Raw genomic sequence first — 19,781 nt, 5'->3', positions numbered from 1 at the left:
TACCTTAATGAATTAGAGCCTGATGTTTTAAGGGCCTCAGTCACTCCCACTGCATTAAAAGCACACCTCAGCCAATGCATTAATGTCAATGAGTTGTTATATTGTCACAGCACAGGTGGTTGTATAATCATTACAGAAAATCATGTCAATCTGCATCAATGCATTTTACTACTCTGGGCGTGTAAAGCAGCATGGTTTAGTAAAACCACAGTTAAATATTGGTTTCAGAAGGCTGAGGTTGCGCATATTCATCTATATGTCTGTATGTTCTGGACTGTTGCATTATTTATTGTATGATGTGCTAATGTGTGTGTGTGTGTGTGTGTGTGTGTGTGTGTGTGTGTGTGTGTGTCTGTGTCTGTGTGTGTGTGTGTGTGTGTGTCTGTGTCTGTGTTTGTGTGTGAACAGCCTGAGCAGATGTGGATGTTCACGCTCGGCCTAGTAACACTGACATGGCACTAGCCTGTGTTTGTGCAGCTTGTCCTTTCAGTGAGCAAGTTTATTGTGCAAACACTCCACCACCCTATATGCCACATTATGTGCCTGATGAGACCTATTTTCCACCATTTGTTGATGGGGGAATGCTGCAGCTCACATCATGGCAGTGGGAGCACAATGCCACGAGCAGATAATACATTCCAAACTGTATAAGAGCTCAAGGACTATTGGGCAGCATGGATAATGAGCCAACATTTTTTTTTTCCTTCGGCAAGAACTCATATACTTATATCATGTCTGCTTCATTTCATTGCAGTAAGGCAGCACTTGCAGTAATAAACTTGTATTATACTTCCCATTTTAAGGATACATTCTATGGCTTTGTTAGAGTGCCCACTAGTATAATCAAAATCATTGCATTTTCTCCGAGTTCACTGTTGATGTTGCATAACTCAAGGCGGTTCACAGATTTGTGTGTACTGTCCATGTCTCCAGACTGCTATGTGTGTTCATGACATCCCGGATGGTTCTGGTAATCCATGGTTTCGCAGACTCAGTGATGATGTCATCAGGGATATTGACGATGGAGTCCTGGAACTTGCTCCAGATTGCATCAAGGAGTCCAAACTGTCCAGCCTTTGATTGGCTTGACCATGGCGCAGGACAACCAGGAACAAGACAGCATTTCGGCATTTCTAATGTCACACCAGTAACCATTAAGCACATGCCTCCTGCTCTTTTCTTGCCAGATCTGATTTTTATGCCAGATCGTCTTTTCTAGAGAAAGGTCTGGAATTACCAAATGAATTACCATGACCATTAGCTTGTGCTAACCGGGGCTCTCTCCAGGAGAGAGCTTCGTTGCTGGTCAGGGTCATCCTAGATCAGACCTCCTGTGCAAAAAGGTAGTGATGGCCAAATGAAGCTTCATGAACCAGCAGTTGTATTTGCCAAACCCACTAGATGGCGCTCTTAAAAAGGCTCAAGGGATGGCAATGCAGTTTGGTTTCCAGCGCCATCTAGTGGGTTCAGCAAATACAAGTGGTGGTTCTTGAAGCTTCATTTGGCCATCGCTACAAAAGGGATTGTACTCAAGTAGTTCAACTGGAGACATTTCAAAAGACATGGCAAATTAACTGATTAACATCGGGCATGAAAGTCTTGCAAGACGGAGTCTGGGTTTTTACAAGGTGCATTCACAAGTTGTTGTTTTTTTTCGTCGTCGATCTTTACAATTCACCACAAGAATAAAGCAGGCATTCCTTATTGCACGAACCAAATCTTCATCAAAACAGTGTCTAAGTTGTTAGCTCAGAGGTTGCTGTTGTTTCCCGTAGCAAAGGGGATTTTAAAAAAGGTAACACTCAGGAAGTGGAAGAGATGCTGATCTAAATATCAAGCCAATAACAAGTTTATAGCCACAGTCTATATCCAGTGAGTTAGACCAGTGAGTCCTTACATCCCATTGCGTTGTCCAGTTAATCATCCAACACCTTTACAATGGTTTGCAGGATGCTTGGCTTCATGTGGCTCGGATCACAGCTGGTGTTTAATTTCTCCAAACCTGCCACAGTACCTTTGATGTATATATGGATGTGGAGATGGCCCAGCTTGTCCATATGATTGGGATCACAGCTGGCCATCTGGCGGCATCCTCCCTACCGTTTCCTTGATGTTTACCTACGTTTACATTCGTCAACCTCAACCGGCGAGGCAGAGTAGTGACGTTATTTCCCCATCCCAGTGAGTGAGCCATAGCCATACGATATCACCCTCTAACACCAATCATAAACAACAGTTTGTAGTTTTAGGTGGAGTTGAGTGACAGTTTCTTGGCGAACACCCGGATGCATCTTCCTGAAGTCTAGACATAGAAAAAACTAGACACAGAAAATGATGTAGTCTAAATAAATGTGATTGCTTTGTTGGGACTAGGCTGTACTTATTATTGTCACTATATTATAATGGCATCATTGATTTCAACTACAGAGGTTCCTAGGCTCTTATTTGATCTAGGCTTATATTAGAAGCATGTCTGTGTTTCTAATTATATTTGCTTCCTTTTGTTTTTAACACATGAATTGCTTTTTTTTCCCACCCAGACCTTTATTGTGAAACATTAGCAGGATCATATTGTGGAAAATCCTTCAAATAAAGCTCCTGCCATCTTGCAGCACTTTAATGCTAATACAAAAACAGTTAAACACACTTACCCACAGTGACTGAAATCTGACGATGGACTAACATTTTAGATGAGTAACCCAGAACAACAAAGCTTCACCATGTTATGTGATATGCTACTTCAGCACTTAAACATTTAGTTTCAGCCTAATCATGTTGGACTTTAGACAGAGCCAGGCGAGCAGTTTCCCCTCCTTCCAGTCTTAATGCTTAACTACATTAACCACATCCTGAGTTTGCACTTAACAGAGATGTGTGTGTGTGATCAATCTCTTCATCTCACCTTTGGAAAGAAAACCATAATTGCAGATGGGAAAGGAGATCATGAATTATACCATCATCACTTTTGTTTTCCTCTACTATTCATGAGTGTTACTGTTACATAACTTGTGTGCCTCTGCAGCGGCGATGGTTTTTAGGTTGTCCATCTGTGCTATTTTAATGAACACAGTATCTCAAGAACGCCTTGAGGGAGTTTCTTCAACTTTTGCACAGACATACACTTGGACTTGATGAACTGTTTAAATTTTTGATGGTCAAAGAAACAAGGTCACTGTGACGTACTGTACATCTCATTCTTGTGAAGGCGATATCTCAAGAAAGCCTTGAGATAACTTCCACAAAGTTGGCACAAAGATCCATTTGGATTTTAAAATGATCCGACTAGAATTTGGTGGTCAAAAGGTCAATGTCACTGTGACCCCACAATGCATGTTCTGCCTCCATACTGGCCTCTATACTCCGTTCATCCCATTCTTGTGAACGTGATAGCTCAAGATCACCTTGAGGAAATTTCTTCGAATTTGGCTCAAACTTCCACTTGGACTCAATAATGTACTGATTAGATATTGGTTGCTTAAAGGTCAAAGGTCACTGTGACCTTGTGTCCATGTCATTCTCGTGAATGCAATAGCTTAAAAACACCTTGAGGAAATTTCTTCAAATTTGGCTCAAATGTCCACTTGGACTCAGCGATGAACTGATTAGATATTGGTGGTCAAAGGTCAAGGGTCACTGTGACCTTGTGTCTATGTCATTCTCCTGAAGGCAATAGCTTAAAAAGACCTTGAGGAAATGTTTTCAAATTTGGCTCAAACGTCCACTTGGACTCAACGATGAACTGATTAGATTTTGGTGGTCAAAGGTCAAGGGTCACTGTGACCTTGTGTCTATGTCATTCTCCTGAATGCAATAGCTTAAAAACACCTTGAGGAAATGTTTTCAAATTTGGCTCAAACATCCACTTGGACTCAATAATGTACTGATTAGATATTGGTTGGTTAAAGGTCAAAAGGTCATTGTGACCTTGTGTCCATGTCATTTTTGTGAAGGCAATAGCTGAAGAACACCTTGAGGGAATTTCTTCAAATTTGGCTCAAACGTTCACTTGGACTCAACGATGACTTGATTAGATTTTGGTGGTCAAAGGTCAAGGTCATTGTGACCTCACAAAACATGTATATGAGAATTCCTGTACTAATTATGACCACATTTTCACAAAAATGTCTAATGGGGCAAAAATGATGAAGTGATGACATCATATATTCAAAAGGTCAAAGGCCAGCTTCACCGTGACATCATAATGTTTTGCATGTTTTGTCAATTTAGTTGCCTTTAATTTTAAAGTTGACAGTACAGACCACGGGTTGTAGTAAATTAGGGTGACAAAGAGGATGAAGACACTTATGGACGCGCCTGTAGCTGAGGCTGTGAATCCTGTAATTGGAGATCTCCCAGTAGCTGCTCTCTTTCCAAACTACAGCGCACACACTGAGCTAAAAGCCACAGTTAACACCACAACTCAACATGAAAGACTTTGAACCACCTGCAACAGCAGAGCTGCTTTTCTGAAGGGACAAAGTAGAGTCAGATCTCATGTCAAACTGCCTTTTAAAAGAAATACACGTACGGGTTATCAGCTAACACCACCGCCTGCTGCCGCCCACTCCTGTCCAACAGGTCAGACGAGACGGAGACTGAATGAGCAGTAACCTGTCAGTCAAAATGAATGACAACTAAACAGGTGTTTTTGAGAGCTATTGTGCCTCAAATGTTGCTTTTAGCTCAGCGTGTGTGCTGCTGTTCATCTTTATTTGGCAAGTCACCAGCTGGCTGAGAGATGTCCAGTTACAGGACCTGTATGTCCATCACTGCAGTAACTCGCACCACATGATAAATATCAAAAATATCTCTTTAGGTTTAGGTTGGACTGCTGCATTTCAGACTTTCTGCCCTTGTACAGCAAAGTCAGTGCAAAAAGTTGTACCTCCACTCTGATCCTAGACCACAGATGCTTTCACACAAACAATTTGTTCTAGGTTGGATCCTTGCCAGGGCCAAATGTCTGATAGTGGGCTCTACCCTTCTACTGTGCAGGTAGCAATAAACAGTGTTAAGTGTTGAGTCTGCTGTTGGTTTCGTTGGCAGGCTCAGATTCACCCTGTGAGACTGTGTTGAAGGTTAAGATATATATCAGCATTTCTTGTGTCAAATCTTCCTGTTGCTGCTCTGACCGTCCCTGTTATGATGACAATGTGCAACTGTTGCCTAACTAACTGCATTTCAAAGTTTTTATTACAGGGAGTTTTACATGTCCTGCTTTTTTTTCCCCTTCTGTTTTGATATGTTTGAAAACTAGTTTGCAGATTAAGTTTTCTCTGGACAGTGCCAAGATAGCTGGGTTCCTCTGATTGTGGTCTTTATGCTAAGTTAAGCTAGCTCCTGGCTTTGAAAATAATAATGACATTTATTAAAACAGCACTGTTTAAAAACAAAAAAGCAGCAAACTCCGAGGCCGAAAATGAAGCCTATGCATGAGTGCCAAAATTGCAGTTCCTCTAATGGTCACTTGAGGCTGACTCCAAAACAGAGTCATCCCCACAGACCTTCACGTTAAAACCAGAAATAAACATGTTAACAACTTGGTACAAAACATGGTTTTGGTCTCTGTGGCTAATTTCAACATCCATGACAGCTGTACAGGGGGTGAATTTTTATGTAACTCACCTGTTTACATTTAATTAAGGCTTAAAAGTGAGGCTATTTAAGGGCGGAGCCACTTGAGTTACAGGCTGTCTGTGAGGTGTCGCTACAGTCTACGAGTCATATCCACCCCTTGACTTTCCACATTTCCAGCCTCTCGTCCAAATAGTTACTTCTGGCTCCAAAAAAGAAGATGGCGATGGCTAAAGTGCCAAACTCAAGGCCTCAAAACGGCAGTCCACAAATGGGTGATGTCATAGTAGCTACGTCCATTATTTTTACAGTCTACTCAGGAATAGTCTCTATATACAGACTCTACATTCAGTGAATGTAGAGTCTGTAGGCAAACCCCGGAGATCTTGCCTCCGGAAGAAGAGTGAAAGAGCCCTGGTTTCCGGTTGTAGGCTGTTTGTAGTCCGCGTGATATTGACCAATCACGTTTGAGCCGGCTGCAGTTGTTGCCAGGTTAAACGGTCCGTGCGGTGAACTAACGAGGCGGAACATAATTGGTGTCACTGCAAACTCTGAATCCATCGTAATGGTTCAGCATATTTACTTATATATAAACGGAAGTCAGAAAAGGAAATTCACCTCCTCCGCCCAAATCAAACCGGAATGCCAAAAAATCGGGGGTCTGCCCCCAGAGGCTGTATCGCCATCTGCCAGAAGTCAGACGCTGAATACAGCCGATGCGTTCCGAGAATGACTCAGGAATGACCAGAGGAATGGGACAAAGAGATGAAGGTGTCGACCTGACCTCCAAATTCCCCATATCCCCATCTGATCAAAGATCTGCGGGACGTGCTGTTACCCCACCTCACAACCCACAGGACTCAAAAGATCTGAAGCTAACGCCCTGGAGCCAGAAACCAAAGGACACCCTCTAGAGGTCCTGTGTCCATGCCTTGACAGGTCAGAGGCAAGTCCGGTCCAAGGAGCACCCACCGTGGATCAGGGGTACCTCTGGGGTACCAGCACGACCCTCAGATGTTCGATCAGGTTGGGATCTGGGGTATTTGGAGGTCAGGTCGACACCTTGAGTTCTTCGTCCCATTCCTCAGGTCATGCCTGAACAGTTTTTGTGATGTGGCATGGTGCATTGTCTTCCTGGGGGCCACTGCCATTGGGGAGTACTGTTGCCATGAGGGGGGTAGTTGGACTGCAACAGTGTTTGAGTGGGTGGAACATGAAAGGTAGTATCCAGATGAATGCCAGGACCCAAGGTTTCCCAGCAGAACATTGCATATTTTATGACACTTCCAAAATATGTTGGGTTATACGCAAATTACTTGGTCATTATCATGTAGGATATGAATGAAATTTGGTAGGAAAACTTATGAGCAGTGCAAGAGAACAGCCCAGCAGCTCCTCATGTATTGTTCATATGTTCTGACTTGATAACATGCAGCCCTTTATTTTGAATTTCTTTCAACCGAGGACCCGTTCTGCGAGTGATCGTCAAAATGTGACTAAGTGGTGAATCCAACACTGGCCCTCCATGTCTGAGTGATGTGCCTGCTTTGATGACGCACGCTGACTGTTCAGTTAATGAGTGTGTATCACACCAGTGTGACAGATTCGTCTCAGCTGATGGAAGTGTTTGGTCACAAAGTGTTGTTTTGGTCCTGCCAGGCTGCTGTTGTGCTCCTTGTTAGTCAAAGACACTTCATCACACCACAGCCTGTTCAGCTCACTTGTTTTTCTCAAACAGCACCCCGACGTTTTTGATGCATTTTAAAGTGAGGTTTTTTTCTTCTTCTTTTTTTCGACTGAAAAAGTTTTTCTTTTTTTTTTCATCTTAAATGTTTCCCCTTATTCTACTTTTCTCCTCAACACTAGGGGCCAACTCAAACAGACAAGGCGCAGATTTCAACAGTAATGATGGTGGCGGTGATGAAGGTATTTTTCTATCTTTTTTCCCCCTTTTTGACCAACAAAATAAAAGCCTGACACTCGTGCATGACAGCAAACCTGCAGACCTCTTTTTTTTTAGCCAGTTTCTTTTGACTCCCCTTCCTCCTTCTCTCTTTTTTACTCCCCTTAAAGTGCTTCTAAGTGCACTTCTCTCAGCTATTCATTTTTGTATCAACCTCTTTCCTCTTTGGAGTCATGTAAATCAGAGGATCTCGTCTGAGGTGAGACGGCACCTCTAAACAGGAAGGAGGTCCCAGTAATCCTTTACTCACCTGTCAAATGTGATCTCAATTCAGCTCTGCATGTTATTTCGCCTCCTCTGATGAATTTAAATTTTAAAACGATCATGCCCCTCTCTTCCCTGTCTACATTTCCTTTTTTCCTCTTCCATTGCTCGGTGAAGCATGAGCACTAACCCATGTTGTTATGACAGTGGAAATTTGTTCATCTGTGGCTTGAAAAAAAAAAAAAAACCTCTGCCACATTTTTTCTTTCTTCTATTAACACCTTGCTCCTCTGCATGACAATAACCAAACAGTGCGGTACTTTTCTCTTCGCTGTGTTGGGTAATCTGTGAGGGCCGGCACATGACTGGAGGTGAAAAAGCCATAGGAGACATTTCAGTTAAAGGGCACCATTTGTCTTCCGGAGAGAGAGACATGCAAGTGCCAGAGAAAGCGGTGACATTTCTGAATAACATGGGCAGTTGTTCAGTTTTTACGGATGTTGCTCCAGAGAGTGATATTTGACATAATCCTCACCGTGCCTTCTTCTACACGAGTAAGCATTAGCCAGGCAGCTCTGAGAGCCCAGTGTAGACCAGTCTTTACTCTGTGGAATGTGTTGTTCACTGAAGACAAATTTGTAAATGTGATAGCATCAGTGTACCTGATGGTTAAATTCAATTTCATGATATAGCCCAATATCACAAATCACAATTCAGGGAAGAAGCTGAGTTAGTGTCATGCACTAATGAGACATGAATGTGAATAAATGGAGGGAGAGAGAGAGAGAGAGAGAGAGAGAGAGAGAGAGAGAGAGAGAGAGAGAGAGAGAGAGAGAGAGAGAGAGAGAGAGAGAGAGAGAGAGAGAGAGAGAGAGAGAGAGAGAGAAACACAGGGGCTTAGTGTATCATAGGTTGTCCCCTGGTGGACCAGGCCTATATCAGCCTAACTAGGGGCTGGTCCAACGCAAGCCTGAGCCAGCCCTTACTATAAGCTTTACCAAAAAGGGAAATCTTAGTCTTAAATGTGGAGACTTCTGGTTGATATGGAGCTATGTAAACTAAATCTTTCTCAAGGTGGACGTGTCAGCAGTAAGAGCTCTGCGTCCAGTAATACTCCTATAATTATGATATATTGCAATCTTTGAAGATAATCCACTCAAAACCCAGCTCAATACTACGAAATTCTTCCTCTTTCCTTTTCACAATATGACTTCATTATATGTAATTTCTTTGTAATTTTAGCAGTTTTAATTTGAATTTTTTTCTCTTTTTTTCATTTTTGTTTCATAAAGCCACTTTTCATTACAAAATCTTTGTTAAAAAATGTTTTCGAGTTGTCCATTTCCCTGTCCGTCTTTGCGTAAGTCCCATTCTTGTTAATATATGTAATTCTGGAATGCCTTGTGGGAATTTCTTTAAACACTGATCTGATTAGAATTTAGTGGCAAAAGGTCAAGGTCACTGTGACCTTGTGTCCGTCGCATTCGTGGAAATGCAATACCTCAAGAAGGCCTTGATGTACAGTAGTTTTGGCACAAATGTCCACGTGGACTCAAGAATGAATTGATTAGAGTTTAGTGGTTGAAAGTCAAAAGGTCAAGGTCACTAAGACCTTGTGTCCCTCTCATAAAGATGTTGAGGTAAAATTAAATTTGGCGCAAATGTCCAGTTGGACTCAAGAATGACCTGATTAGAATTTAGTGATCAGAAGTCAAAGGTCAAGGTCACTGTGATCTTACAAAAGAGGTTTTTGGCCAAAAACCAAAATTCATGTCAGTTATGACAAAATTCAGAACAAATGTATGTCAAGTTTTTGAACACTCTAGATCTTCATATTGATGGAGAGTCCAGCACTGTCTCCACCAATGTAAGTATTTGAATTACAATAAAAGAGATTTAGTATTCTCAAACCAGAATAACATACCTGACAGTGTAGGGCCACAGGATCTAGATTTCTCCCTACTCATCGGTTCAAGGTCTGCAGAGTTTAATATACATTGCTGGCTCCATCAAGTAGCTGTCCGTCAGTCACTCGTTCTACAGCAGGAAACGGCACTTCAAAGTAAAAGCTCTGTGCCGGAAATTCACTGTACTTGAAAATAAAGTGTGCTGTTTTACAAATGTTACACTTGCAGTCCATTCCGAATTGACCGGCGACCCACTTTTGGTCTGCGATCCATCAGCTGGGAACCACTGGTGTCGGGATGCTTTTAAACTCCAGGAAGACCACAGAGAGATAACAATTACAGACAACTGAACTGAACAGTCGAATGGATGGATACAATATTAATGATAAATTGAATAATCTGCTAGAAACTTTCTGTAAAGGTCCAGTGTGCAGGATTTAGGGTGATATATTGGCAGAAATGGAATATAAGTATATTTTCTTGAGTTTTTGTTGCCTTTGAATCAGCCATTTAATTCTACACAGGGAGTGAGTCCTTGTTTATGGAGATTGCCATGTTGCACCAACACATTTCTACAGAAGCCCAGAATCGACAAACCAAACACTGCCTCTATATAGGGCTATTACAGTTTTTGCAGTTTCACATTGCCCACTGTAATTTGAAGGCCATCTGTGGTGAGCACTATCGGGAGAAAACATCTCCTGGTCTGTTTGCTTTGGAGAGGAAATGACCTCGGAGGAGAATTTTAGCTCACCTTCTGAAAACCATCTGAAAAATGGACACTGAAAGAATCCTCCGGAGACGTTTCAGCTGGTTGCAATCTGCAATTTTCACCACTAGATACTACAAAATCCCCCTAAATCTACACACTGTTCCTTTAAAACCCTGATTGGTTTACATGGATCTCTGCCTTGTCTTTGCATTGAAACAAACCAAAACCGGCTTAATCTCGTCCGTTCTATATGAGCAATGGATGGCATTGTTATACGTCTGGATGTGTTGTCGGCCAAGCATTGAATAGGCCACTAAAACCAGATGGCTTACTCAATTTATTCATCAGGACTGAGACTCTGCATTAGCCCAGTTTTTTATAGCACTGGAATAAAGCATTGATAGTCAGTGTTTCTAATCTGGGAAATGAGGCTGTGTCTGTACGAGCTCCCATTTGTATCTAAACACATTGTCAACTGGCACAAAGTGGGTATATGGACACATTGTTTTTTGTGTTACCAGTACAGTGGACCTGTGTGTTCTGCTGTGGATACAGACGATTTAAAGCCATTTGACGACTGCTCATATACTATTTCATTTAAAAACCCTGGAGCTCGGAACCCTTACGTGCTTGAAGTAATGGCAGAAGATATAATAAAGTGATGTATAAGTACAGGTAAAGTGTTGGATGTTGATTCGTTGAATTAACCAAGGGTTATGCAATTTGCAGGAGAGAGTTGGGAAACGATCTGTCTCTAAAGAGCACGTGCACTAGTTTATTAACAGTTACAACTGTGATGGGTAAAAGACACATTAATAAATCAACAGCTTTCATTTATTTAGTAGAATATTTTTATGTACTGAGTCAGAAACAAGCGAAGGAACAGGAAGTTGTAGTTTTGAGTGTATTAAATTAGTCCAGAATGACACGTTTCTGGCATTTTAATTCCCAAGTGAAGACAGTGGTTAGCGTTCGGTCACTTCATTACTGAGTATTACTTTGCAGCATTACATTAACATTTGTGTTGTGAGCTCGGTGATCTCAGATAAATCCTCCTCTGAACTGCTCCCACTGCATCACCTGCACAATGCTGCTGGTGTAATGAGCTGCTACTGTGGCGGATCAGGTGCTAATTACATGCAAATTGTGAGCGCAAATTGAATGAAAGGCACAGTACGAATTTGCCCCGCACTATGTAAATCAGGCCCTTTGTGTTTTTTGTTTATTTTTGTTCTTTTCTTACAGTTCTATAGTGAGAATTTGTGCCAGTAAAGGATTAGCCTGGTGTTATTCTATATTTCATGTATTGTCAACTAATGCCCTGAAAAGACTTTGCGACCGCCCTATTCTGTATGTGTCTCTCAGCTCATTGTTTCCTACTGAACATGAATCTCAACACAGCTTACAAATATACTGTACTACTCCATACCCACTGGGTCTCATTCATGAAACGTGAGCAGAAGGAATTTGTGTGTAAACTGTTCGCAGACGGAAATTTACGTGCATGTCCGCATTCATCAGTATTTTAGTAGCTCCGATCTTTTCGTAGCTACTAACAAAATCTACTCCTGCTCCTGACCACTCGTAGTGCTTGTGTAAATTTAGTAAAGCACATAAATATTGCTTTTCACTATTGGAAATTACAATTTTAATTCGTATTGCGCTCTGTTATGTACACAATACACAGATGCCTTTGAAACACGTAATCTAAACATGACAAAATATTACAAATATAACACATTTAGTTAAATTAGTTGGCAATTAGCAGGTTTAAGATCCAGATTTGGTTCATGATTGTGAATTATCTATGTAAATCGACTCAATAGATTACACGTTCTTTCTACATGTTGAATGATGATAATAGAAATATCCGTAAGGACAGCCGGATCATGGCTTTTTGATCATTTGAATGAATAAATCTGATTTGAAAAATGTTTAATTTACGTTGTATATATATATATATATATATATATATATATATATATATATATATATATATATATATATATATATATATATATATATATATATATATATATATATAGCTTTAGGCTATTAAGAATCAAATAATGTGAATACGATGCATACAAACTGCTGTAGGCTATATGTTATCCGTATGATTTGTTAAAGTAAATGTTAAATAGCTCTACATTCCGACAGCCATCACTGATTTTGAGTTTATCCATTACGCACAAAACATCTCTGGTTTCCCGTTTCCACTTCATTCAAAACCCCACAAATGAATCTTCTGTTTGTTTGGTGGCCGCTGTATTTTTTTTGTGTGTGCTTATGTGTTTCTTTGCCTCCAGTTTCATATCAAACCATTTACGCTTCACCTCTGACATGGTTCTTTGTACTACGGAGACAACATTAACAGCATCTGTTACCTCCCTCCAGGCCTTCGCTTTGTCTGTCCCTGTCACACCACTACTAACTGAAGAAAATAAAACGTTTTTTCTTAAGTCCACTTCACCCAAAATTATTTCGATCTCCGCTTCGGAAAAATTCTTTTTTCCTTCTCTCTCTTTCTTTGTTTGCGCCATGACTGACAGGTCAACTGGACGCACCTACACCTCCTTATATGGTGGTCATTGGCTATTCATGGGCGGGGATTTATGCTAATTGCTGATTACCGGGAGCGCGCTGTCATTTTACAATGGATTGGCATTCATGATCATACACACGTGTTTACGTGTCAAATCTGAGTTTCCCGCGGCGTTCCTGAATCTGGAGTAGGTTTTTAATAGCGTAGGCTTTTATGTGCAAATCTACACACAGATTTACTAACTTTTCATGAATGAGACCCACTGAATGCACAGTTGCCCACGTACAGTTTCACATGGTGTGTGTTTGGGATACAGGTCATAGGAAATTGCAGATTAAATAGTCAACTGAACCCATTAAGAAGAGCAATGTATTCAGACAGAGTGTTTGAAAAACGTGGGACAGACAGAATGACACACTGACAGTTTCCGTGATTATGTACAGCATACCATACCATGACTTAGTCATACCAAAAATGACAAAACCAACAACATTGGTCCACAGGGGGAGCCACAGCGATCGGCCGCATTTTAGCCATTTTGAAGCATTTTTCTGTTGTTATAGCGCCACCCAGTTGCCAATTAGAGTTAAATTTCTCCAGTCACCTTGAGGCGTCCTGTTCTACATATCTACCAAGTTTAGTAAAAATCCATATGGCGGTTAGGCCTAGATAAGAAATGAGCTCTCTAGCGCCCCCATTTTGTTTGATGGGGTCAATAATGGAGGGGTCCCCTCAGATTATGTGTGGTCATATGCCTACAAAGTTGCGTGGTGATGGGTGAAACCCTTGAGATGTTATACACCTTTATGTGATGAGCCACGCCCTCCGTAATATTCATTGCCTTATAGAAGCTCAGTTTTAGTAAGTTTTCCAACTTTTGCCAAGAGGGAACTTTAGATATTGGTCCCTAGATTATGTTCACCCAGTTTCATGCAGATCACTCAAACTTCCTAGGAAGAGATCCATTTGAAGTGTTTTTCAAAAAATTCAAAATGGTGGAAAATCTATATAAGCGGAAGTTATGGGTTCTTGAGGCAAATGTGTTGCTCATGAGGAGAGGCATCTCTGTGCAAAGTTTCACGTCTCTACGACATACGGGGCATGAGATATGCCCATTCAAAGTTTGCAATTTCAGTCGGTTGCTATAGCGCCCCCCTTTGGCCAGCTGATGTAATATTGCTTCATTGGCATCCTCCCATGACCCTCTACCACTGTGCCAAATTTCACACAAGGCATGTAAGGCACGTAATATTTGAAGGGTTACTTCTCTGAAACAGCTGGTCACTGTAGTTTTTAGCAAGCATTTCTCAAAAAGGAGGAATTACTGCATTTGTCAGGATTGGATTAATCCATATTTGGTGATCTAGTGAATATTCATGTCAGCAAATTATTGCTAAATGGACACACCAAGTTGTTACCGTACTGTAAAAGAATCCAAAGAATATAGATTTGTGCTAGATTTAATACACACGATGAACTCAAATCCAAAATCCAAACAGAACACCCAGCAGAAAATGGAGCAGGTAATGAAAGCAAGAACACGGGGGTGAACACAGACAAACTCACGAAGAACAAAGGGAAACACAGGTATATATACACACAAAACTAATCACAAGGACGAGACACAGCTGGAGAAGGAAGACACGGGCAAAAGGAGTGAACAACAAGGGTGGAGCAGACGAGACTGATACAGAACAGGTGTGAAGGGAAGACTCAGGGAACAGGGAAGGACTAACGAGACAGGTGTGGCAGAAAACAGGCGGGAAAACACACAAAGACAGGAAGTAAAACCAGACACGACACGTGAGGAGAGAACCTACAAAATAAAACAGGAAGCAGATTAAACATGAATGAAAACAGAAGGCTGAATAGTAATTTGATGGAGTGCCGCCTTAACTCTAGAGGTTTGTGGCTTGTTGTGTGGCTCCTCCTGTCCTTGTAAGGACATGATACATGTCTTTAAACTCAAACCAACATTCTTCCAGTGTATGTGTATAGTATACTTCACTTTGGTTGAACTCTCCGCTGAATAAATGAAATGAAGAGATACACTAATGTTTAAAAATTCCCCTCAGAGATTTTTTTTTTTCCCCCGCAAACTGAATCTTCTCTTCACAAGAGCGCTTTCCCCAAATTGGTTTTATGAAGTGATACCTCTTATTTTTCTTTAGGAAACCGGCAGCAGCAGTATCTTCTAAAAGCTTAAATTTCTTCTAGGGTTTCATCACGCCGGTTGGAAAACACCATCATATACTGGATTTGCACCCAACAGATGTAGCGTAGTTTACCTCAAATTAGAAGGGCCGGATCTCTGGGAGTTGGTAATGTGTTGTTAAAATAGATTAAAAGCACACCATCTGCCCACAGCTGATGCGGGAAAAAGACAATATCCGTCTTGGAATTGCAGGAGGAAAGTCGTTTGATTTTGTAGGCAGACGGGTTCTTTTACAATTCCAGCTCTGTTTTAGTGTAGTAGAGATAAAGATAGAAGCAAATCGGCTTTCCATGATCTGAAAAAGACAAACGCTTGCACACTTGCAAAATAACATTTCTACCCAGTGAAAGGTTTGGATAAAGAGCACCTTCCTGGCTTGCCTGTGTTTCCAGGGGAGCACGCAGGATCGATGCACACTGACTGATCTGCAGTGGCAATGAATTACTCCCGTGGATCCCCTGTGGTTCCACCTATACCTCAGCGGCTGCTGCAGAGAAGCCTCGCAGCACTGCAGACAACCTTGCTCAGACCTTATGTGCCGTGCTTTCACCTCACTCCTCCTGGAAGTTTGCTCTTTACTGTTAAATGAGCTTTTGTCAGAGGAGTGCTATGTGAATCAAATGCGCCCTCAGTTCTAATTACTCAATTATGTCCCCAGACCAAGAAGTGTTGAGGGCATCACTAGAATTGCTTTTTTTGAGATTTTACTGTAATTACTTTCCTTCTTTGAAAAGAGACACTGCTGAAAGGACATTTTGGTGAGTTCAACGAAAAGGGGCTGCATATATACAGTGTTGAGTATGAAGAAGACATTACGACATGTAAAATAGGGAAGAAATATTTAAGATTCTGCACTATTTGAAGGTCAGCAAAGTAAATTTGTGGCATTGATCAACTTGAACAAAGGGTCAGATTCCCCCAAGTTGTATCCCTTCTATTCAAGCGTGCATTCAGATTACACTCGAGGGGCTTTCACACCGTCGCGTGGCAACTTGCCACCACCAGTCATTTTAATGAGGGGAAGGCGGCAGAGGGGAAGCAGTTTTTCAACACAGCAGTATGAAGCGGTTGCCGCCCACGTGCACGCACACAGACAGCACCAAGGACAGCCAGAAAAAAAAAAAAAAAAGCTGGACTCTGGACGACATTCCCACCAAACTTCAGATGGCTGGTAAAGTGTCCTGCCTGTTATTGCAGCCATGGATCATAGTGAAAGCATGTGCTTTTAAAAAACACTTTGCTATTTGAGGTGGATGCTCATGCAGGTGGATTTGATTTACTCAACAGAGGCTCAGTTACTTCGCAGTGTCGGCAGCTAGAATCGGGCCAGCTGATTCGGACCCATCCTGGGGTATCATCCATGCCGAGTCTCAGACTGTGCCTTAAAATTCCAGCTGATCACCTCATACTAAGTAGCACTGAGTGTGTTTACATGGACATGAATAACCTATTTATGATTGGGTTTTCAGAGTATTCCATTTAGCTTATCCAATTTTTGAGACACTGGAATATGCTTCCTGGAATACTGCAAAGAAACTGGGATACTGTTGCATGTCAGCGTACCTCATACAACGGTTTGTGTGATATCACATAAATTAGTGCCCCACAAAGTTATATTTAGGTTTAGGCAAGTAGTTACTGTGGTTAGGTTTGGGAAAAGAAACAAGATGGGGATGTATCTTAAAATGACTCAAAGTTCAGTCAAAGTTACGAACACATGTCTCCTGGACGGCTTGGAACCACTTCCTTCAGCACATTGGTCATGTGATCACAGCTATAGTGCACATGTCTTAACATGACTCCAGCCAGGTGACCTAACATGACTCTGGCAGAAATTTCAATACGTAAGGAGAAGCGGGAACTGTCCATTGGTTCGACTGCCCATTGTTCCGACCATATTAAACTCATTGTTCCGAAGTCCATTCCGAAATCATCATGATGCCCTGTGGTTAAGGTCTGGTTAGGTTTAGGCACAAAAACGACTTGGTTAGGGTCAGGAAAAGATCATGGTGTGGGTTAAAATGAAAAAGAAAGTGACAAACACATAAGCCGTGAGCCTGTTCCGCCTCAAGCCGGTCGCGGCGGGCGTATGGTGCGCGGACAGTCGGACTAATGGGATGTCGAACCAATGACGTGGACCCAGGAAAAGCAAATGCCGAAACCGGTTATCTAAATAACAGGAAACAGCAGCTTAAGTAACGGGAAGTACCTTCAATGTGTGTGTGAATGGGAAAGTTTGTGAACTGGTTGCTTGTTGGTCAGACGCTATAAATTGTCATGATGTACCAATTCTTTGGCTTTGTCAAAGATTAAAATACACGCTGACAGTGAGAGGCTGACACTAGTATGGAGGACAGTGTTATGAGGGGAGCATAGATTCTTTCAGGAAGGTGAGTAACTACGTAGGTAATGTGCGTGTGGTTGAGAAGGAGACAAAGAAAGAGAGAGACGGTGGATGCACTCAGAGCAGACAGCTACTGGCGATCAGAGCAGAGACAAAATTAGCGGTTAAGCTGTAAAGTGGTAGTAAATGTACAGAGTGTTTAATATTTCCTGTTGCTCATTTGCGTCTATAAACATCACAAACCTACGCAAAGAGACCACAGTAATTTGTAAGCGGGTCACTAGTATGCTCATGTAAATATCCTGAATATGAGCCTAACTTGGAAAAGCCTCATATACAGGTTATGTATGTCCATGTGAATGCACTCACTGTGATAGTGGGAAACATGGCATCAGAACTAAGTGAAAATGTCGGAGGTCAGATAGTTGTTCTCGGCGAAATGAAGCTTTCTTAGCATCCAATCAAGTCTAGACTAGCAGTGTCTAAGGAACGGCTTGAACAGCTTTGACGCCTCAACTCTGCTGTGGTTACGAGTCTGTGACATGCATTGTCTGTTTTCAAAATGCACTTCTGTTATCACAGGAAATGTAGGGTTTAGGCGACAAAAAATAACAGTGTTTGGCATTACAAACATAGCGGTAGCGAACGCCAGCCTCCCGGGTAAAAGTTGGTGGTTGTTGGCTCCATCCACCACCCCTACCTCCCGTCATACTTGGACTTTCGTCACTTTAACCCACGTTGTTTCCCCTGATGTCACCAGGCACCGTTATTGTGTAACGGCATATCATGCGCCGCATATCATGCTGATGTGAAAGGACGTAGGTATCTGACGGCGGATGTCACTGCCCAAGTACTGGTATTCGATGAGCGTGGAGTGCGACCAGGTTGATTGTTACATTTTGGTTGACTGTAAATGAAATGACCCTGTGTGGCTGTGGCTATCGCAGTCTCAGGTAGGCCTGTCGCGATATGCGATAAGTCGGTCAATTGCACAGTAAATTAAAAGGGAGACGGTAACTTTTCCGGCCGCGATTAATTGCCATATTCATGCGTGTTTGTTTTCCTCGTCTCTCTCCACCAAAGAGACTGGACGACAAGAGCGTTCACTGCCGTGTAGCAGCCAGGTGAGTCGGTAAATTAGCGTAATGAACAGAGCGTAAGAGAAAGACAGGGAACTTGTTCCTAAACCAAATGCCACGGCCCCTGTGTGGGAGTGTTTTGGATTTAAACCAAATGACAGAGGGCAGCCCAGGAATTTGGACAAGCCGTTGTGCCGGGTTTGTTCTAAAACCATCTCAACAAAAAGAGCGAATACGACCAACTTAACTGCACACCTGAGAGTGAGAGACTGACAGTCTATTTTTTTTGTATTTATTTACTGATTTATTTCGATATTTTTACGTGTTATTTCAGATATTTAAATTTTCTTTTTTGCATTTGTAAATATTCTTGTTAAATTTGTTTTTTATTTTTCTTTAAAAGGGTGTACTTGCATCAATAGCCTTTATTATTATTATTTTTTTAATCTTTATTTCGAACATAGATAAAATAGAACAAAATGTAGGTGATCAATAAGGTAATCAGTCATACAAGAAAAACAAAAAACAAACAAACAAAAAAAACAATCATAGTAACAGAGGTAAATATTTAGCGTTCGAAAAGGAGTAGGTAGAAGCGATGCACTTATCTTGACCTACCCCTTATTTCAAGTAATGTTGCTACAAATAAATATAGATTCAGAGATGCATAATAGTATGCATACATACATAATCAAAGAAATACAATCACAAATGCGAGTTGGAATACAAATACGTGTCATTACATACGTTTAAAAAATGGTCTAAAAACAACAAAATTACAACAATAATAAAACTTGCCTTAAAAGCACAATATTAGGCAATATTATTGCAATAATTTCTGACGCAATTAATCGCCCAGAAAAATTTGTTATCGTGACAGGCCTAGTCTCAGGTGTTGAAATTTTCTTCCAAGACTCAATTTTTAGGTATGAAAGTCATTTGTTTTCTTTTCATCTACAGTTTTTTCCTCACACTTTCTTAACCTTTAACATCTAGGAATCTGATGACCGTTCTGTTGTCTAGAATTAAATAATTCTGTCAAGTGTTGGCCTCATTGTTTCTAGCCAGCAGGGTGGCTTGTGTCATGGGTGGTTTGCTTGGGCTCAATTTTAATGCTGTGGTACTTCAACAGAGATACATTTTCTTTTTCTAATAATTACAGAAAAGTGTTCAGTCTATGTAAAACATCTATATATACTCTAGTTAGATATTTTGTGCCACAGTCCAGTGAAATCTTC

General features: G+C 41.3%; 1 protein-coding gene across 2 annotated transcripts in view; it reads left to right on the top strand.

Moving 5' to 3' along the window:
* nlgn4xa (neuroligin 4 X-linked a) overlaps nt 1–19,781 on the top strand; it is a 151,296-nt gene that overhangs the window by 43,258 nt on the left and 88,257 nt on the right. The window contains exon 3 of one of the 2 annotated variants that reach the window (XM_033616120.2): nt 7,441–7,500. The exons of the other annotated variant lie outside the window; for it this stretch is intronic. Coding sequence (XP_033472011.1) covers nt 7,441–7,500 — 60 coding nt within the window. The remainder of the gene's footprint in view (nt 1–7,440; nt 7,501–19,781) is intronic. 2 annotated transcript variants of the gene reach the window in all.

This window comes from Epinephelus lanceolatus, chromosome 24 (genome assembly GCF_041903045.1).
Source record: "Epinephelus lanceolatus isolate andai-2023 chromosome 24, ASM4190304v1, whole genome shotgun sequence".
In the NCBI taxonomy this organism is placed as follows: domain Eukaryota; kingdom Metazoa; phylum Chordata; class Actinopteri; order Perciformes; family Serranidae; genus Epinephelus; species Epinephelus lanceolatus.
This window is presented reverse-complemented; position numbering and strand designations above follow the sequence as displayed.